The 19,571-nt window shown below is 46.7% G+C and overlaps 8 protein-coding genes and 1 non-coding gene across 9 annotated transcripts; 5 read left to right on the top strand and 4 right to left on the bottom strand.

Moving 5' to 3' along the window:
- Positions 1-77: 77 nt before the first annotated feature.
- F4822DRAFT_434936 (Aldo/keto reductase) lies at positions 78-1,103 on the top strand (the record flags this gene model as incomplete). The annotated part of the gene is made up of 2 exons (XM_051462098.1): positions 78-371; positions 423-1,103. The coding sequence occupies 2 exons, from the start codon at positions 78-80 to the stop codon at positions 1,101-1,103; spliced, it is 975 nt and encodes a 324-aa protein (XP_051308783.1).
- A 164-nt stretch (positions 1,104-1,267) lies between these two features.
- F4822DRAFT_421823 (uncharacterized protein) lies at positions 1,268-2,072 on the bottom strand. The gene has a single exon (XM_051459838.1). It carries the CDS (start codon positions 2,058-2,060, stop codon positions 1,446-1,448), a length of 615 nt encoding a protein of 204 aa, XP_051308782.1. The 5' UTR covers positions 2,061-2,072; the 3' UTR covers positions 1,268-1,445.
- Positions 2,073-3,590: 1,518 nt separating this feature from the next.
- On the top strand, positions 3,591-5,522 carry F4822DRAFT_421819 (CoA-transferase family III domain-containing protein; the record flags this gene model as incomplete). The annotated part of the gene is made up of 3 exons (XM_051459837.1): positions 3,591-4,314; positions 4,380-4,884; positions 4,936-5,522. Coding segments are annotated over exons 1-3 (1,012 nt in total), but the record flags the coding sequence as incomplete, so codon positions are not given.
- Positions 5,523-5,896: 374 nt separating this feature from the next.
- F4822DRAFT_421815 (uncharacterized protein) lies at positions 5,897-8,144 on the top strand. Its single transcript, XM_051459836.1, has 2 exons — positions 5,897-7,176; positions 7,269-8,144. The coding sequence occupies exons 1-2, from the start codon at positions 6,127-6,129 to the stop codon at positions 7,746-7,748; spliced, it is 1,530 nt and encodes a 509-aa protein (XP_051308780.1). The 5' UTR covers positions 5,897-6,126; the 3' UTR covers positions 7,749-8,144.
- Positions 8,145-8,339: 195 nt separating this feature from the next.
- On the bottom strand, positions 8,340-8,421 carry F4822DRAFT_t124. The gene has a single exon. It is a non-coding gene; the product is annotated as a tRNA-Arg (tRNA).
- Positions 8,422-9,076: 655 nt separating this feature from the next.
- F4822DRAFT_421814 (uncharacterized protein) lies at positions 9,077-10,793 on the top strand. Its single transcript, XM_051459835.1, has one exon. It carries the CDS (start codon positions 9,359-9,361, stop codon positions 10,103-10,105), a length of 747 nt encoding a protein of 248 aa, XP_051308779.1. The 5' UTR covers positions 9,077-9,358; the 3' UTR covers positions 10,106-10,793.
- On the bottom strand, positions 10,724-14,029 carry F4822DRAFT_421813 (N-terminal acetyltransferase A, auxiliary subunit). The gene is made up of 4 exons (XM_051459834.1): positions 13,849-14,029; positions 12,772-13,774; positions 11,580-12,713; positions 10,724-11,527 (listed from the first exon to the last, which is right to left on the bottom strand). Exons 2-4 carry the CDS (start codon positions 13,673-13,675, stop codon positions 11,082-11,084), a joined length of 2,484 nt encoding a protein of 827 aa, XP_051308778.1. The 5' UTR covers positions 13,676-13,774; positions 13,849-14,029; the 3' UTR covers positions 10,724-11,081.
- A 199-nt stretch (positions 14,030-14,228) lies between these two features.
- F4822DRAFT_421811 (putative caffeine-induced death protein Cid2) lies at positions 14,229-15,302 on the bottom strand. Its single transcript, XM_051459833.1, has 2 exons — positions 14,996-15,302; positions 14,229-14,939 (listed from the first exon to the last, which is right to left on the bottom strand). Exons 1-2 carry the CDS (start codon positions 15,060-15,062, stop codon positions 14,422-14,424), a joined length of 585 nt encoding a protein of 194 aa, XP_051308777.1. The 5' UTR covers positions 15,063-15,302; the 3' UTR covers positions 14,229-14,421.
- Positions 15,303-15,478: 176 nt separating this feature from the next.
- On the top strand, positions 15,479-17,926 carry F4822DRAFT_421810 (26S proteasome subunit P45). The gene is made up of 4 exons (XM_051459832.1): positions 15,479-16,089; positions 16,161-16,576; positions 16,636-17,270; positions 17,329-17,926. The coding sequence occupies exons 1-4, from the start codon at positions 15,758-15,760 to the stop codon at positions 17,347-17,349; spliced, it is 1,404 nt and encodes a 467-aa protein (XP_051308776.1). The 5' UTR covers positions 15,479-15,757; the 3' UTR covers positions 17,350-17,926.
- The last annotated feature ends 1,645 nt before the right edge of the window (positions 17,927-19,571 follow it).

Here is a 19,571-nt window from a genome sequence, read left to right as displayed (position 1 = left end):
AGGAGAAAGGGATAAAAGGCCACGATGTTTTGCCTAGAATTCCGTCTTCAAAAACCAATGAATACAAGTCAGACAAGATGGCGCCGAGAATTCTTGTTGGATCAGGGACCTGGGGTCACAACTTCAGCATCGACCAAGTTCGCGAGCAGCTCACGAGCGTCGAAAAGCTGGGTTGGAAGGAGATAGATACAGCAGCCGTGTATCCCTTCACCAACCCGAATATCGCAGAAAAATTCATTGGCGAGATTGGCCACGATGGCTTCGTTATCGACACGAAGGTAATGTGGTTTGACGGCGGGAAAAATACGTTGACGAATGATGCGATACATAAGTCAATCGACGAGAGTTTGGCGCGCTTGAAGACAGACAAGGTACGATCGTATCTTCGCTGGTAACCGAAAGAACCTAGCTAAATATCACAGGTTAATATTTATTACATATTGGGCCCGGATCATGTAACCCCTTTGGAAGAATCAGCCGCGGCCTTGGACGCCGTGTACCGGCAGGGGAAATTCGCGAAGCTAGGCATTTGCAACTTCTCGCCGGAAATGTTCGGAGAATATGTGAATATCTGCGAGAAGAAGGGATATGTGAAGCCAAGCGTATTTCAGGGGCAGTACAATCTTCTCTGTCGCACTTACGAGAAGACCTTATTCCCTTTCCTCCGCAAGCATGGTGTTTCCTTCGTCGCGTTCTCCGCCATCGCTGGCGGAATGTTAACCGGCAAAGTGACGCTTACAAACAATGATCCCGAATCTCTCAAGGGGACGCGTTTCGAAGTTTCGAAAGACAATATCATGGGTATGGCTGGTAGAATGTGGTACGACAAGCCATGTTTCCACGAAGCGATTCGCAAATTGGCGGAAATGTGCAAGGTTCATGGGATCGATATCGCCGATGCCAGCATGCGGTGGGTGCTGAACCATTCGATCTTGGACGGAGCTAAGGGTGATGGCGTCATCCTTGGACCTCGCAATCAAAAACAAATTGATGCATATGATGCTTCAATTCGGGCGGGGCCTCTTCCGGCGGAATTGATCGAGGGCATAAATGGTCTCTGGGCAAGCATAGAAGAAGAGGCTGCGTCAATCCTCGTGTATTAGTCTTGATCCTTGAGTGGAAGTTCGCCGGCATTCCCCGATAGAAAGGTCGGTGAGCAATTGCTGAGGACCCAGTTAGTTGAACAAATGGCCAGCCGATTTGGAAAATCAACTATCATTATCGCCAGCGTCAATACCTGCACTTTCACCTCGAGGACAGAACCCCGTATATAAATGGTGTAAATTGAGAATTATGAAGATCATACACTATCATTACTAGAGATTAGCCATTATTCCTAAACGCCGACGCAATGCTCCCCGTGGTATCATAACTCCAAATCCCGATAATATCTATCCCATTAAATAGACCAAATGCAAATAAATGTTCAATAGATTTCCATCCACTCACGATGGAATATATAATCGCGGTGGTGTTATACCTCTCGCAGGCGACGGCGATCGCGAAGGATGCGAAATGACCAATTGAGGATGAGGTTGCGGTAGAAGTGCCGGATGTACACCCATCTCGAGGTCCTGAACACCAGGAATTGGTCTCTGTGCCTGGCTCCCGGCTTCCCAATCCTTCCAATTATCTCTGGGCGCCATGGGCTCGCGCTCCGAGTGATCGGCTTCTTCCATTTCATAATCCGACATACGTGAGTGGCGGTGACCTTCGATTTCGCCGTGTGACGACGTCCGACTTGCTAGAGACTTCCGGATCATTTGAGCCCTTTCCAATTCCTCTGCGGCCATCCGATCTGAATCGCTTAATTTGCGTCTCTTGTGGTCCCGTTGGTGGAGCGGGTCTTCTTTGCTTTCTCGCTCAGTGCGCTGCCGTCTGCGTGCCAAATATAGCGCCCCGAGTATAATTAATGATATCGCAGTGAGAGACGCGAGAACAATGACAGCTATTAACCACGGTTCCATGGCGTCCCAGTCGGCGTCGTCGTTTCTTGTTTCTGATTCTATGTGAGTGTCGAATGCGTCGTCAGGCATGCGCCGATGCAATGAGGGTGCCATACTGATTCCTTAATCATGTATATATATCCACTTCTAGTAAAGTGGCGATACCTAGATAGTCGGAAGGCGGTTCGATATATCTACCGTGGGTCGCAGACAATATCGGGAAGAGAGCTCGGATGCGAAAAAGCTGTTGTGCAAGGAGGAAATGCTACATCTTTAAGTTATTACGCACCCCCCGCGTTGCCACACTTGGCTGCCGTATCCAGTGAGAGAATACGAGGGACACCGAGTTGGAGCGACCGAGACACTATTCTATAATTGGACCAATCAAGTGCTGCATGTCTTGCCATATGTGGTTACATTCGTACACGGCAACATACGGGACGGCAGGGCATATCGGTGATCCCTGTAATGTTAGCCGGACCGTACGGGGAGCGTTGTTGCGCGTCAAGGTGAATAAAACGAATTCTTATACTCTTTTAGGTCAGTATCTGCATGGAATTATCCCTTAGTTGATGCGTTCTGCCATTCTTAAGCGCTTGTCTGCCTATAAAGACGCTGGATAACGTCGCATCGGGCGCAATTTTGTCGCAAATGATCGAGGCTGAGCATCTTCGTTGGTCGGGTCCACCCATGACATGGGTGCGCCCACGAGGGATGAGCATACAACAATTCCTACTTTGGTATATAGGAATGCAACGCAATCTAGTTGCTCGCAAGGCTCCCTCATTTTTTATTTTTTAAAATCAAAATGCCATCATCAGACAAGAACAAGCAATAAGCCGGCTGGGGGCATCCGAAAGTTAACGCTCAAAGCCAACAAAAATTGGAGGACTTTCTTTTTCTTGTTCAACAGTGTGACGTGCACTAGATGTTAAACGACGTCAAGTTAGGTAATACGGCGCAGATCGTTATGCTGGCGTTGCGGTCGTTACACACGTAATCAAAAATATTCTCGTCAAGCCTCATATCAGGTTGACATCTGGTGCTTTGTTTTTCCAGTTGGCCATTCGGACTTCTCGGCCGGTCGAGTTCACCCGCAAAATATTGATGGGGCGATGCAAATCGTGCCGTTCCGGGCTCGATTCAGCGACCAGATCTTCAACAAGGCCAGCAGTTAGACGTATTAATTCGACCGAATTTCTCCATATTCGCAATCAATTAGTTGCACCGCCCACCTAGAGCACTCATTCCGCGCAAGGGCCTCCTCTGGCAAGGTAAAGGAAGACATCCATGAGGTGAGTTTTTTAAGACAGATAAGCTGACAATATGAACAAGATAACGATCGTCGAATCCTTTTGAGCAATGAATTAGCGCTTATAAACAGAAGGGTATTTCCGCTTTCCGATTTTTAATATCATGTACAATCGCAACAAGATACCCGTCGCTGTAAGGGATGCGAATGGGAAGTAGGGGACATAATAGGGCTGTAAGGAAGATGCCGGTTCTACAGCGTCGGGTCCTTTGCACTAATAATAGTGGCGGAATTGCTTTAACACAGCTAAACTGTGGGGTAACTACGCTGGAAATTGAGCCGAGCCGAGGGGGAATAGCGGCCGTTTTTCGCTACTCAAGTAAACCCACCCAGTTACCTTAGTGTCGGAACACGAGCCTCGAATTTCGATTCTTTATCGTATTTTCCGCTGAGCCTAGTTGAAAAGGGCAGCTGAATTCTATAAGGTATTGTTTTCGCAGGGCCAATTATATTGCCTACCTTACTCCAGCTTGGACTTCGGTGTTGAACGTCAGCCCGTGAATCGTTGTACCGTTCGATTATTCCGGGTACCGGCCGATACAGCCCCCGTATGCTCAGCTTCGGTGAACAGCCGCTCTCAATAGATCGCCATGCTTAGTCGCACAATATTCCGTGCTGGTCGTAGTACCACAATCTTTAGGACTCGACATCAGGCTAATTTTGCGCGACAATATTCTGCTGTGAGCAATGAAGGATTATCGTCTCTGCCTTTGGCGGGTTACCGTGTCCTGGACATGACCAGGGTTCTAGCCGGCGTATGTACTTGTAGCGAGTGATCTTCTTGACCCCAGCCATGTGCCACAATCGCTTACATCGTCCTTATCATAGCCATACTGCACACAGATTCTTGGCGACCTTGGGTATAAACGATACGTTCCTTTTTCATGACGCAAGGGAGCATCCTGAGCTAATATTGTACCGAATGCAAGCGCAGAAGTTATCAAAATCGAACATCCAACACGCGGCGATGATACGCGCGCCTGGGGTCCGCCCTATGCAACGTACCGAGAAGGGTCTGACCTAGAAGGTCCGGGAGAGTCAGCATACTTTATGACAGTAGGTTTCGCATACCTAGATATGTCGTCTTACGTGCCTAGATAATGATATTAATGTTAGTTTAGGTTAATCGTAACAAAAAGTCGTTGGGCTTATCGTTCCAACATGCCGAGGGTGTAGAAATCCTCCACAAGCTGGCAGCGAAATGCGACATTCTTGTAGAAAACTATCTCCCAGGTACTTTGAAGAAGTATAACATGGATTTTGAGACACTGTATAAAATCAATCCGGGTTTGATTTACGCCTCGATCACGGGATATGGCCAAACAGGACCTTATTCGCAACGAGCCGGGTATGATGTTATGGTTGAGGCTGAGTTCGGATTGATGCACATCACTGGTGACCGAAATGGTCCACCTGTAAAGGTTGGTGTGGCTGTCACGGACCTAACCACGGGGCTTTACACGAGCAACAGCATCATGGCTGCTCTTCTAGCACGTGCCAAGACGGGCCGCGGCCAACATATTGACGTTGCTTTAAGCGACTGTCAAACCGCCACCCTTGCTAATATCGCAAGTAGCTGTCTTATCAGTGGGAAGAAGGATACTGGCCGGTGGGGGACAGCTCATCGTAAGTCTTAGCAGAGATTGTTTTCAATAGCTCTCACTAATTACCCCGCAGCATCGATAGTCCCGTATAAATCTTTCGAAACCAAAGACGGGGATGTCTTATTCGGCGCCGGAAATGATCGATTATTCGGTATCTTGTGTGATGGTCTGGGCCGACCGGAATGGAAGACCGATTCTAGGTATAGCATCAACTCACAACGAGTAGCCAATCGGGAAGAGCTAGAGTTCGAAATCGAAAAGATTAGCACCCAGAAAACGACGCAAGAGTGGCTAGAAGTTTTCGAAGGAAAAGGCATGCCATATGCAGCAATCAACGACGTTCAAACAACACTGAACCACAAGCACACCTTAGCAAGAAATATGGTGGTAGAAGTAGAGCACGAACAATGTGGACCGGTCAAATTGGTCAACACACCTGTTAAGTATAGCGAAAGCCAACCTGGTGTTCGAACCGCACCACCAACTCTAGGTCAGCACACCGACGAAGTTCTTGGGGATATTCTTGGCCTGGAGGCAAGTGAGGTAGCGGCGTTGAAGGAGAAAGGAGCAGTAAGGTAAAACTCCACCAAATAAGATAGTACAGAGATGCAAAAGAAATCATTAAATTCCATTCAACAGGCCATATAAAACAAATTAACACCATTGAAACATTTTCTGTATACCTAGGTATCTTCGGACATCTTGGTGGGTGATTGAGTTGAATAATAGCAAACGACTAATGGAATTGACCAATGGTATTAGTCCATTCTGAATAGGGGCGTACGACATTGGTTAACTAAGATAGGTACTCTGCATATTAGGAAATAAGATGGCACAGTGGTCTTAAATATTCAGCAATCAGCAAGAGCAGATGACCAAACCCAAATGATATTTAAATTGCTATTGAGCAAGTTAAAAAAAATAAAGTGGTCTGATCTTCACCAACAGTGCTGGCAGGAGCCCCCGGGAAATCGCACGATCACGTGTATGTCACGTGCTTAGGCCTCCACCTACGAATTTCAACCTTTTAATCTTCAATTCATCATCTTCACATTCTTCTATCTGACATTAGAAATATCGAGACGAGTCTATTGATCAATTACCATCAATCAAAACTCATATTTTCATTAATTGAAACAAATCCGCGGTAGGAAACCGACACAGAGTCTACAAGACAAACTATCACATCACCACTTACATTCGAGACCATCTTGTTCAACCCTCTCCAGTTCTCTCGTTATCGAACGCGAGAATACAAATAGATATGGATGCAAATAAACAGAAAGAAGGCGATGCGCCTACGGCGCCAGTTGAAACTTCTACGCCGAAGACGTCTGCCCAAGCACCACCTCCTACAGCATCAAGTCCGGCGCCAAGCATTGCCAGTTCATCGAGCCGTCCGCCCTACATGCCACAGTTCTCAACGACAACTCAGATGATCCTTAAACGTATCAACTCTAAGCCAGGAAGTCTATCTTCAGCTCTCTCGTCTGCTTCTTCAACTATACGCCCGACCAACTTCAAGAAAGATGAATACGAGGATACTAAGAGACGCCTCCTAATGAATCTCAACATACCTCTCACAATGCCTCTACCGTATACCGGTAAATCTCACTCTACCAACTTATCTACTACAAATAAAATACCATCATCTACAGCGAGTACTCTACGTGCGCCAGTGAACGATGCGTTTAACCTCCGCACTCCACTGCCGACTAAGAGTCGAAGCCTACCCGCGTCGAAGCAAGCACCCCAGGCGCAGAAGATGCCAGCGCCAAAACATAAGAGTAAGACACAGCGCGGCACCAAGCGCAAGAGGGGCAGGGATAGCGAGGAAGGAGATACATCTTCCGTCCTAAGCGAACTATCTATGACCGATAACGACGGCACCACCATGGCGATGCCCGCCCCCGCTATCAGCACTTCTGCCAAGGAAATTCAGGCCGCGCCTACTATGACTAAGTCCGGCCGCCAGGTGCAGAAGCCGACCCAGTATAACCCGTCGGAGCAATTCGCACGTGACGCAAAGCGCCGAGCTTCAGGAAAGCAGCGCACACCGGAACAGCAAGCTCTATGTAAGGTATGCACGCGAGGAATTGGTCTATCGACAAACCAGATCGTTTATTGCGATGGATGCAACTGTGTCTGGCATCAGATGTGTCACGAGCCGTATATCGATGATGACTTCGTCAGCGATGGGTCGCGCCCTTGGTTCTGCAGCCGCTGCGTCGCTAAGCGTGAGAACCATCTTGCGCGTAAGAAAAATATCGAGGGTTTTAAGGGCGTTAGTTGGGCTGCCAAGACCAGCAAGCAGGTGAGTCCAATCTAACTTCTAAGTTTTTTATTTCATCTCCATCCCCTATGCCACATGACATACTCGCGGGATGGATTCTAACATCACACCAGAAACGCTCCTACCTCTCCAGCGTCTCACATTCCCAACTCGTCAACATAATCATCTACGCCACAGAACTACACCCCGACCTCCCTATCTTCCCAACGCACGAGCCGCGACGCAGCGCAGCTCAATCGGCGCGCCCGTCCTCCACGTACGATGGCACACGTATCAAAGTCGACACCAACACTAACTCCAATTCCACTTCCCACACCAATACCAACATTAACGTAAACGTGCCCACCGGCCCAGCGCTTTACTCCAGCAAAGTATCCACCCCCGACCTCCATCTCGCCGTAGCGAAAACCAGGGAATCATCACCGGACTCGGATTCGGTACCCCCGGCTTGGCCGAAGGTTGGTAAGGGGTGTCTGGCAGGTGTGCACATGGATGAGGATGATCTGAGGGATGATGATGATTATGAGGCATTTAGCACTGCGACGTATAATGCTAAGGGTCGGAAGGTTTCGGAGAATGGTAAGACAGTTTAACCGTTTATTTGAATCGGAAATGGAGAGGAGGGGGGGGGTTGTTGTGATGCGGAAGCGCCTTATTTTTTCGGAAGCGGGAATGATACCACCAACTCAGGAGCCCAGGAGGTGTCCTACTTAAGGAATACGTGATTTAATGTTGAGGAGCAGCGGAGTAGGGAGAAAGGATGATTATACATAGGACGCTGGCAGCTTTGATATTGCTGCAGTATGCTAGGTTAATTTACCTTGAACGGTCAACTGGTGGCTAATATCCATCACGATAGGGACCCAGTACATAGTTCTTAGAGTCGCTGGCTCATAATTGCATTATAGTATTAGCTACCCGAAAAGGATGGGAAAGGAAAACTAATAAATGATACTCATTAATAGCTAAAAGATAGAAAGAATATCAGGAATTGATTCAGAATCTACTGCACCTATAGTGTAGGCATTAAATGGTGAAGGGCATGTCTAATCCTATCGGAGGCGGTGCTCAAAAAATGCAATTACGTCATTATATCATTCGTGTCTCGTTGAAAAAAGAAAGAAATTCGGGCAGATGCATCACAAGTAGGGGAAACAAAATAATCAATAAATCAAAAAGTGAGACGACCACCACGGGACTCGAACCCGCAATCTTCACCATATTCCAGTACCGGAAAGTGACGCGATACCATTTCGCCAGGCAGCCCAACCCTTTAAGAGAGTGATGGGAGGTGGGGAGTTGTTAACGCCGAAGCATCTAATTGGCTTTATATGGTGTTATCTTTAGCTCCAATCAGATAGCCCCTAACCCCTATCTCTCGGTATGATTCGCTGTAGGGCTTCACACCGTGATTTAGGTACGTATTTTATCGCGAACTACACAAAGACTGTTGGGCTTTTCATTATAGTGGTGCATAATTCATAGATTGACATGTGAACAGTACTTTGGATGGAAATTTTATGTTGATATCTCGAGTTATAACACAACCGCCCTTTGAAACCAAGGCTAACATCTCTGCTTTACTCTAGAATGCATACTTAAGATACAAAATCAATTGAATTGAGAATATCCCACTACTGGTAGGTAGTGGGATTTTGTTTTCTCTGGGTTTGGCTCAGCAAATAGCAGCATCTATTTGTCGGTGAGTCACCCATGTAGCAACCGCCTTTGTTATTGCAGTGGAGTACCATTTGATCGGTGTATTTGGTTAGAATTTTGGTATAAAAAATATGCATTTCAATATTCTGTATAGAATGAGAAGAACATTGAACATTGAATGGATTTGAATAAAATTTAAGTTGTTAGGCACAGGATGCGGAAACAGTTAAGGGTTTGATCCATATTGGCAGTTGCCGTTCAGGCGTGTTGCAGCTACCTAGGTATGAAGTTTACCATTGCCTGAACAACCTCAAACTTAAATACCCAGCATTTAAACTAGTATATTTGTTTGCGTAAAGAAGCGTGCTGCTTCTTCCACAAAATTTCTCAGTTGTAAAGTAGATCTACAAGGGTCAATTGCAGACCGCAGCAACGCGTTCTATAAATTAGTAGCACTCAGACCATTCCACCTCATTCGAGCAATTCATAAACCTCACACTCGTCACAACAACCAACTCACCAGGCACCAAAAGAATCTTCGACAATGCCTTCCCGAATCGAAAATACTTGCGACACCCAATTTCCCATCAAACGCTTACCCGCGGAACTGCGTCTTCGCATCTGGGAACAGGCGTTAGTAAATGAATCAGCAGGGCGTGTAGTGATCCTCGATGAGAGGAACAACACAATTTATCCCTTCAAATCTCTTGCATCCCCACTCCTTTCGGTCAATGTAGAGAGCCGATCCTGCGCTCTCGAATTCTACGGCACCAAGCTGAATGTCTGGGTCAACGGCTATCCCGATGACGAATCTGAACGTCCAATAGGAAGCTTATACCTGAATTCCCGATACGATATATTCACGGCGAATTTCTTTGTAACGTATGACTTCGACCTTGAGCGATGTTCGTGCTACCAACGTTCAATGGACGAAGAGGAAATCGAACCAGTCAACTATTCTGTGGATTTCGGTACCCAGGAGTTCCCTATGTTCTACGCAACTTGTTCAGAGGATTTCTGTTCTTGCGTAGAAAGGGTTCTGTCGATAGAGCGTGCGTATCCGATACCTCCATATGATGATTCTATTGCCCACCTCCTTAAAGAATCATACTGGCCCGAGAGAGTGTTTCCAGCCATCCAGGAATATTTCTATGACGAAGGGTATTTAACTAAGAGATATAATCCACTAGCCTATCTCTCTCAGCGACAACCCGGTGAACTGCTCGTGGATAAGCTGGCATTCACGATGAGCAAACTCGGGGAAGGAAGAACTACTCCTCCCTCATCCTAACTTCGACTGTTTCGAGGCGGACGAAGACACGAACTGGATCTCACTAGTCTCAATACAAATAGGCTGTTTAATTGACGCCTACTCTCTCAAATGGACAACGAGCCTGTTACGAACAACCCATTCTAGAAGGAAATAGTGTTATTTCTATTGCTCCCCGTTTTCGCGAGTGCCTACCCAACTAGGTGCCTGGGCAGTTTACGTTCCACATTGGTGGTGATGGACTTTTGATCAAGGAGCTAGATGGAAGGATGGGGATATTGCACAATAGATGTACCAGCACGCGGTCACCGGACCGAGACCGATAATAAGGCACTGCATATATTGCAGATATTAACCGAACGTAGCAACTAGTACGATGCTGTTTCTCTTGGGAATAGCTTACCCTCGGGACGTAGATGAAATAGAGGATATGGACTGGCACACTCGTGCCGCCATGCTTGATATGCCTCGTAGCTACACTCGTAGAAGTTGAATAACCAGGACACTCGTCCCCCTCGAACATCCAAGAATCACGTTTCCAAGTAGAAAGAGAATACTCACCACTCATGACTTTCCGACAACCCCCCAACCTAAGCACCCAAAACAAGCACACAACACAAAACGCAAACCAACCAATAATTTTTCAATCCGCATGCCTTTTGTCCTTTTTATTCTTTAAGAATCCAGTGCTAGTCAGAGAGCCAAGCCACTGCTACACTAGCACCTATCTACTTCATTCGTATCGTATCACATCGTACTACTTTTTTTCCCCGTTACCAGCACCACACCCGAGAAGTAAGCCAGCCAGCCAGCCCCCCTGATCTATGTGATGCAGCACTCTCCACTATGCAAGCTTTGCTCACTCCTCCCGTGTCTCCCCGTTGTTCTCGAAGGAACCTATGTAACGTGAATCTACTCCTTGGAAATTCTCTGTGAATAAGGTAGGTGATGGTGAAGGGTAAGGATATGTTGTCGTATGTCGAATGCCGAAGTGGTCTTACGCGAACGCTGTCACCTCTGGCCACTTCTGGTGGGCCGCCGTCTTGAACGCGTCGACCTCAGCACTGCGCCATTGTCGCAGGAGAGCAAGCGACTCGGTTGCCTGCTCGTGTTCGATATCCTTCAGGCTGAGGGCAGCGACAAGATCCTTCTCGCTCTTCTTCTTGTCCTCACCTAGTAATCTCTCTATCTTAATTGCAGAGATGACATGTGCCGCGCTGTCCTTGTGCTTCTCCTTAAAGTCTGCATTGAACTTCTTCAAGTCCGCTGAGGCGTCTACGACCTTGAACTCGGACTTCAAGACCTCAGCAACCTTGGGAGGCAGGGATGCAAGTTTCGAGTTTAAGGCCTGGCGGAATCGGACGACCTGCTCATGGACCGTAGGATGATCCTCTTCAATAGCCAATGCAGCATTCAAGCATCGCAGGGCGAGAAGGTATTTTTCTGTTATAGGTTAGCATACATCATATATACATATGGAAATTCTTTATATTACCTCGCCTGATGAAGACCTCAAACCCGGCGATCTGTCCGTCGAGGTACTTCGGGCTAAATTGAAGAATAGGTGCAAGGAATTTGGTGGCTTCGGCTAGAGGTTCGGGGGTCGTGGCAAGTTTAAATCCATTCGGGTCGTCATCCTTCTTAACGAGTTCAGTAGTAGCACTCTTGGATTTGTTAGGGTCTTGCTTGGCGGCTCTCTCAGCTGCTTCTCGCTCGGCTTTCTGGGCTTCTTTCTTGGCCTTCTTAGCGTTCTTCTTCCTCTCCGCCGCCTCGTCTCCATTAGTACCCGCAGATCCATCCACACCGTTTAGTGCTTGGCTACTGTCGTACATGGTCACGTAGATAGCGATGGCACCGAGAGCAGCACGTGTGTAAAATGGATGTTCACGAAGACGGTCCTCCCATCGAATCATATCCACATAGGCACGGATCTGTCCTTTTCGCAACGAAAAGCTGTGGAAGTCGAATTGATCCTCTTGCCATACCTCAAAGATGCTATAGACAGCATGGAAACGCTTCAGGGCTAATCCTATGTTCCCGTTACGGACCCACGCCTCTCCATCTTCGGTGAGGTACCACACGCTTTGCATGTCAAGCAAGTCATTCAATGGGCCGCCCGGGGAATCATTTCTAGTGAAAAGACCCATTGTTTTTAAAGCAGCTTCGCATTCGTTATTACGTAGCTGGTATTTTGCCGCCTTTGTGTTGATGTATCGATCTTTCAGATCGAGTTTGCGGGCCTCGTCCATGGTCTCTGATGCTCTTTGGGTGTTTCCGTGGTGCTTCCATATCCTTGCCTTAGTCATGTGAAATTCGACGTTGGTAGGCAATAGATCAATGCCCTTATTCACATACTCCAGCGCCTTAGTAAGGTCACGACTTAGGTGGTAATTGTAATGTTGAGCGAGGTAGTACAACGCCGCTGGCTCCCCTTTTAGTGCGTCTCCATTCGTCACTGTCTCCTCACCGGATGATCTCTTTGAGTTGAGATACTCTTGCGCCAAGGATCCGAGTGTTTCCCTCTTGAATGAATCAGTGTAGAGATGCTTGAGATTTGCGAAGGTCGAAGGAACTCCCTTGTCTAACATCAATCCTAGATAGCTTCGGGCTGCTTCTCGAAATTGGTCGCCTAAATGAGCTATGAGCATACCGTTCGTGAAGGAGGAAATTAATTTAGTGAGACATACCAACAAGAAAGTCCAACGGCAATCGCTTGGCGGCGTCGCAGCGGGGGTTCTTTTCGGCGTACTCATCGTAAATCGCCTTTCGAGCCGAGTTGTCATCAGCAGCGAGACCTAAGGCGCCTTCAAGACTCGCGTAATATTCTGGATGTTCCGGGTTACGGTCGAGTAGAGAGCGGTAGGCATCAGCTGCTTCCTCCTTCTTGCCAAGCTTCGAAAGGTACTCAGCACGAAGCTGCAAGACGGCTAATCGGTCAAGATTATGCTTAGCAGCAGACTCTAAGTGGTCCAAAGCTCTCTGGTAGTCCCCAATTTCGCCAATGATGGAATTCTTGTACATGATAGCTTCGGAGTTTTCGTAGTCGGTCTTAGATGGTGGGACTTTTAAGGATTCTTCGTACTTGGAGAGGACATTCTCGGCTTGGGTGAGGTTTCCTGCCAAATGGTGCGCAACTGCAAGGGCTGTCCAATTCTGCCGCAACTGGGGTCTAGCCTGAAGCATGGCAGTTCTACTTTGTATGTAACCTTGGTAGTCGCGCATTTGGACCTGGAGGAAGGCAAGATCTCTTTGAATTTGGGGGGATTCAGGCTCGAGTCTTAAGGCAAATTTGTAAGCCTTGATAGCCTCCTCGAAGTTCTTCTGGTGTCGGTATAATAATCCGTAAACATGCCAACATATGTGGGATTTCATGTCGGCTTGTAAGGCTTCCTTTCCAAGTGCAAATGCGTCCTCCGTCTTCCCTTGTTGGTTGATAATCAAAGCTTTCATCGCCATCGTATCGCCATGTTTGGGGTTCTTCTTCAGAATTTGCTCAGCCGCCTTCAACCCCCTCTTGTATTGTTTATCCTCATAATTGCGGATGACTTGTCGAAAGAGAGAGTTCTCTTTCGAACTGAGAGGTTGAGGCATGGTTGTGTGATTGCTCGCGCAGCTCCCCCACCGTCAAAACCTCGCTGTCGACGACGTCGGTGTACTCGGGGACGGCGTTTAGAACGTGGGGACTCGACTCTACACAACGAGTTAATTCGTCTTGTGACCGGAAGACAGCTGGTGGATTTGTGTGTATGGTAACTTTTGCTAACCTTGTATTGGTGATACAAACCAATCTTGTAATGCTAGCTGCAATTAATTCGGTGTGAGGAGATTGTAAGTCACGCCGGATTGCTTGCTTGCTACAACAGATTGTTGTTTTTGGTAGGTAGAGAAGTTCGAGAATGCGTTGAAGCTTCCTAAACGTTCGGAGCTTTTGCGCTTGTTTAGCGGCTGCACCGCCGAAGTGGGATGTCTTTTAGGTGAGGAAGGTGGGCGTGGTAGAAAATTTAGAGCTATGGATAGCCGATGTTTACCCGATCCAGTATGTAACTATACCACATTCTTCTACGAGTGTAAGCTTTATATACGGTATATTATATAAGCTCAACTTTTCCCAGATTGACTGAAGAAAATGACCAGAAACATGAGACACGTCATGGATTCGCTATTTGATATAAAGGGTACTGGTTGTTTGATTGTTCGTGTTTTTACATTGTAGTGGTGAGGGTACAAAACTTGACAACATACATGTCAGGTAAAGGCTACTATATATCTAGGCAATCAATAAAATGTGAAGCCTCAGATCTAGCAAGCAGTAGTCTAGAGACCATTTCTCTCATTCGTCATAAACTCGACGGCTCTCTCTTTGCTCTCCAGTTATTCAAAGCTGCCTCAGCATCTGAAAAGTTGTCACCACATCGCTCCCGTACTAAATCCCAGGTTCGTGATCGAACAATGGTTTCGACACTCCTTTCTTGTCTTAGCAAGTTTGCTAATTGCTCCGTACGAGGCTCTCGAGGGAAGTATCGACCGGAATATGGATCTAATCTCTCATCAACTACTCGCTCGCGGCTCTTCTCCGTCTCGGCGTCCCGTAAAGCAACCTCGGGATCGTCTGGATCTGGACTAGTAGCGACGTAGGCACAATATGTCAAGACATCGGATCTCGCTTGCCAGGAAGGGAATAAAACCTTATCCTTAAACGCCTGGCATGCTCGGGGGTCGATAGACCGATTAGACGCTCGCGCGATCCGGACAGAAGTCGACGTGGGATCAAACCCCGATTTGGCGGGTGTCACGAGTGCATTGAGGTTTTGGGTTATCGAATCATCTATAGCGCTACGAGATATTCGGAGGAAGTCTTGCGAAAAATGAGCCTTGGGGCTTAAACACAAATGACCAACAGGGAGGGCGCACCTCTAAGGGCTACAGTAGAAAAGCAGAACTGCGGCGTCAAGCTTGGCTGGACGGAGGGTTCTGTCATGGTATCGTGAGAGGCCGGTGTTGAAGAAACACTTTTCGCATCGGCGGCATCCGTCGTCGAAGCCGGTCTCCTAGACCAAAGTATTCCAGCCAGGATGAGTGATTGTAATTAAAATTTAGTCTATAGACTATGTCAATGAAATTTAAGTGACATTTCTACCTTTCCATTGGTAGTCAGGTAAGTGACGTCGAAATGTGAAAAAGATCGTGGAAATGGAGAATGAATGCAAGTGATGATGACGGAGCTTTCAATGTTCCAATTGATAAGCTCGGGTGGACCGGGGTAATGATATGTACCTAAGAGAGCACCCCGCTACAACGGTCACGATTAGTCATGATATTGGTGCTCGATTAGTGCATCAGGCTGATTACGCGACAACGCCTGCCTGGGGAAGCTACTAGTTCAAAATGTTACGGGTACCTACCTGCAGCATTAGTTCTAGCTGGGTACATTAGGTACGTTTTACAAGGGATTACTGCCAAAATCTACCAAAGCTTTACGTTTAGAGCTCCATCTCGTCACTTTCAACATTTCACCATTTCCAATCATCACATTCTTCTCCTCGTCGCAACATTTCCACAACTACCAAACTACTAATCTAAACTACCTTCGTTGATCAAACAGTATTCTTCTTTTTTAAAAGTCTGGTCTAGCATTCCCTAGCGCCTTTTACATTATCCATTCGCCCATCTACTATGTCGAGTTCCCAAAATCTGGAGAGCGTCGAGAGACGCGGCTCCGATGATGGTAGAGACAAGAAGGATGGCGGACGAGGCGACGATGGCGCAAACGGTGGCAACAACGTTAACCGCGATGGTGACACCGTAATGAAGGATGAAGAGCCCGAGCAAGAGGAGATCTTAGACGAAGAAACCCTCGGCCTCACCACAGAAGATCTAAAAACACGAAAACGCCTCCTCGAGAATGACGCAAGAATCATGAAGAGCGAATTTCAAAGGTTATCACATGAGAAGGCGACTATGGGCGAAAGGATTAAGGAAAACAACGAAAAGATCGCTAACAATCGGTTCGTCTATCTATAAATAAATAAACAAACGTTCTTAACATTCGTGACTACTAGCTAACACTTACACACAGACAATTACCTTATCTTGTTGGTAACGTCGTTGAACTTCTCGATCTAGACCCTACCGCCGAATCCTCCGAAGAAGGCGCCAACATCGATCTCGATGCTACAAGAGTAGGCAAATCCGCCGTCATCAAGACATCAACTCGACAAACTATCTTTTTGCCCTTGATTGGTCTTGTCGACCCGGAAACCCTAAAGCCCGGCGACCTTATTGGTGTCAACAAGGATTCTTACCTAATCCTCGATACATTACCCGCCGAATATGACAGCCGTGTCAAAGCTATGGAGGTTGACGAGAAGCCTACCGAGAAGTACAGCGATGTTGGTGGCTTAGATAAGCAAATAGAAGAACTCGTCGAAGCGATAGTCTGGCCCATGAAGGAGGCTGAACGGTTCAAGAAGATTGGTATCAAGGCGCCTAAAGGTACGTTTCCCATAGCACTCGCGAGTTCATAGGGTCTTATGCTGACGATATTATTCTAGGTGCTCTTATGTACGGACCTCCGGGTACAGGCAAAACCCTTCTAGCTCGAGCTTGCGCCGCCCAAACCGATGCCACGTTCCTCAAACTAGCCGGTCCACAATTGGTCCAAATGTTCATAGGTGATGGTGCCAAATTAGTTCGGGACTGCTTCGCGTTAGCTAAGGAGAAGGCCCCTGCTATCATCTTCATCGACGAACTTGATGCCGTTGGTACCAAGCGTTTCGACAGCGAAAAGAGTGGTGACAGGGAGGTACAACGAACAATGTTGGAGTTGCTTAACCAGCTGGATGGTTTCGCATCGGATGATCGTATCAAAGTCCTGGCCGCCACGAATCGTGTCGATGTTCTTGATCCTGCTCTCCTGCGATCAGGACGTCTAGATCGAAAGATAGAATTTCCTCTACCAAACGAGGAGGCCAGAGCCCAGATTCTCAAGATTCACTCACGCAAGATGAAGGTCGACACGAGCGTCAACTGGGGTGAATTAGCTCGAAGTACGGACGAATTTGGTGGTGCCATGCTGAAGGCAGTCTGTGTCGAAGCTGGTATGATTGCTTTACGAATGGGCAAGAACAAGATCAGCCACGAACATTACGTAGACGCGATCGCTGAAGTGCAAGCCAAGAAGAAGGAGGTGAGTTCAAACGTCAAGTATCCGATTATTGTGTGCTTTAAACTAATGATTTTCACAGACCGTCAACTTCTACGCGTAATTATTCATTCGGAGCGATAGGCAATCATGGGATAGAGATTGCCTCAGTGGGCTAGGGAAGGCTTGTAATATAATTTGGCACACAACCGGAATCGAGCACAATTTGCCAATTTTCAGCTTCTGGTGCCTGATGTGGGAGCTATCGCCGAAGTCCTCAACTTCCGGGAAATACGGCGATACACCTCCCAAGTATTCAACCATCACGTTTTCCCAGTATCCCTGTACTTTAATCCATCTAGAAATCCGCCCCGACATCCATCCATACGCTGAGAAAAGCTGCTAGATAGGTAGCCCAAGGCGCAAACTCATCGCCCACGGGGTGTAGCTAAACAAATTAGATCTCACATTAGTGACATAGGAGCCCTACCTTATCACCGACACATTTCATGTGCCTCTCCCCCATCAGAGCGGTTATGAACATTCATCTGTTTGAAGTGTAGATGAGTAGGTCCTAACAGTAAATATCGTTCAAATTCATCGAACGAATTCTGAAGATGAGAATAGTGAAGTGGGAACAATTCCACTAATATAACTTATAATAAGTCATTTTCCTCAATTATCGTTCTACTCGCTTGGATTGCAATTCACCTAGGTTCTCTTCAGAAATTTATCCGGGCAATTGATAGGAACATTCCCTAAATAAAAGGCATAAAGAATATGTTGCAATAGTGTTGCAATACATGTCATTGATGGTAACATTGCAAGTTTTCGTACATTGAAAGCTCTTCCCTTTTACTAATAGGAACCACCATTCCATAATTACAGGTTCGTATCTATAATAAAATTCTAAGTAAGGAGTCGTCGCACCAATAGCAGACCGTCGTACTTTTATTACATCATAGCCCCTAATATTTGAGGCTTCAAACTTGGCCAATGTTACTAGTTGAAGCGTGCCAAGCAATTCCATTTTCCGTTCCTGGTCTACTATAGCATATTTTGATCCCTCTTATTGGGCTTCTCTATTGGATCCTTGAGTTCTGAAAGACTTGCAAGGGATAGTTGGAACTTGTTAATTGTGACCGGATATCGGATGATAACTCGAGTCGGTAGCGTAAGATGAAGTCACGAAAGAAATTGGTACCGGAATCATCTCCTATTCGGTGCTTGACCAACAAACCAACAACGAAATAACTTAAGTTTGCCTCTTGATATAACTTATCAAATTTCATTATAGCCCTTGAGTACCTTACCCAACAATTTGTCAGGGTATCTATCAAAAGTTGCGACTCGTCTAGGCTTGTTGATTAGGACTGTTTGTAACTCAGTAACATACTATACCAAATATAATCTATAGCATATAATGAATGCACTTTACCGAGACTTCTAAGTCTCAAAATAGGATAAATATCTGTAACAACTCAGAAATTAGTTAGGGGCTTCCAATCCATATGAGAAAATAGATGACGCCTTCAAAAGAGAGATTCTTGGATCTGAATGTAACCTTATGAGCCAGACATTATACCCCAGGAATAACAGCCCTAGAACGACGATATAAGCGGGGCAGCAGGCCACTGATCTCGTCCCCCGGATAGATGACGGAGTTGCCAAGACGGCTGCCGGCTACTGTTCGAAGGTCGATAGAATGTCTCTCTATTAGAATTATTACTTCCAAGACCTTAAATAATAGAAGAGGCATATTATAATGCTCCTAATTATAGCACTTACTAAAAAATAAGTAACATTTTGGTTTAAGCAAGTTACGAAGCTGTAAAGTCCTAACAACCGTCGCCACACTGCCGATCTAGCTAAGTAACGCACTGATACGGTTTGTCAAGCCCTCGTTACCCTATCCGGTAGTGCCTATGACGATCATTTTCCGTCTTTTCTTGCTTTCCTTGATTTTTTCGAACATTCCTGTTCCCAAACCACGCGGCCACGCTTCACCTTTCCATTCGACGTTCGATTCCCTCTGCCCCTGAAATCTCTAGGCGAATCCCAGCTGCGAGCTGGTTTAATTATGTTTCATGCGAAATACTTCCCGTAGTTCGATTCGAGCCGCGATTTCATCGATCCGAGCTAGCGACGGTTACGAATGCACTTGTGCCGTACGGAGTAGTCACGGCTCTAGCGGAGATATTCCAAGACCTAATGTAGCGATCGTGACGGACGATAAACCAACGCTAGCTGAAGATAGTATTCGAAGCCTTCTCGCCTCGTTGCTATTTTCTCAACACGAGATGTCTAGCAGCGAAGATCTCCCCCGGATCTCTCGAATGGTGGGCA

The sequence above is a fragment of the Hypoxylon trugodes genome (genome assembly GCF_022578975.1).
Source record: "Hypoxylon trugodes strain CBS 135444 unplaced genomic scaffold F4822scaffold_12, whole genome shotgun sequence".
NCBI classification, from domain to species: domain Eukaryota; kingdom Fungi; phylum Ascomycota; class Sordariomycetes; order Xylariales; family Hypoxylaceae; genus Hypoxylon; species Hypoxylon trugodes.
The sequence above is the reverse complement of the archived record's forward strand: the minus strand, read 5'-3'. Positions and strand labels throughout refer to the sequence as shown.

Bases quoted from the DNA above. Each gene is read 5' to 3' on its own strand.
- F4822DRAFT_421811 (XM_051459833.1), bottom strand. From the start codon at position 15,062: ATGACAGAACCCTCCGTCCAGCCAAGCTTGACGCCGCAGTTCTGCTTT. The intron at 14,940-14,995 runs GTGCGCCCTCCC...ATTTTTCGCAAG, and splicing joins TTCTACTGTAGCCCTTAGAG to ACTTCCTCCGAATATCTCGT.
- F4822DRAFT_421814 (XM_051459835.1), top strand. From the start codon at position 9,359: ATGCCTTCCCGAATCGAAAATACTTGCGACACCCAATTTCCCATCAAA.
- F4822DRAFT_421815 (XM_051459836.1), top strand. From the start codon at position 6,127: ATGGATGCAAATAAACAGAAAGAAGGCGATGCGCCTACGGCGCCAGTT. The intron at 7,177-7,268 runs GTGAGTCCAATC...ACATCACACCAG, and splicing joins CTGCCAAGACCAGCAAGCAG to AAACGCTCCTACCTCTCCAG.
- F4822DRAFT_421823 (XM_051459838.1), bottom strand. From the start codon at position 2,060: ATGGCACCCTCATTGCATCGGCGCATGCCTGACGACGCATTCGACACT.
- F4822DRAFT_421813 (XM_051459834.1), bottom strand. From the start codon at position 13,675: ATGCCTCAACCTCTCAGTTCGAAAGAGAACTCTCTCTTTCGACAAGTC. The intron at 12,714-12,771 runs GTATGTCTCACT...TAGCTCATTTAG, and splicing joins GCCGTTGGACTTTCTTGTTG to GCGACCAATTTCGAGAAGCA. The intron at 11,528-11,579 runs GTAATATAAAGA...AACCTATAACAG, and splicing joins TGAGGTCTTCATCAGGCGAG to AAAAATACCTTCTCGCCCTG.
- F4822DRAFT_421810 (XM_051459832.1), top strand. From the start codon at position 15,758: ATGTCGAGTTCCCAAAATCTGGAGAGCGTCGAGAGACGCGGCTCCGAT. The intron at 16,090-16,160 runs GTTCGTCTATCT...ACTTACACACAG, and splicing joins GAAAAGATCGCTAACAATCG to ACAATTACCTTATCTTGTTG. The intron at 16,577-16,635 runs GTACGTTTCCCA...ATATTATTCTAG, and splicing joins TGGTATCAAGGCGCCTAAAG to GTGCTCTTATGTACGGACCT.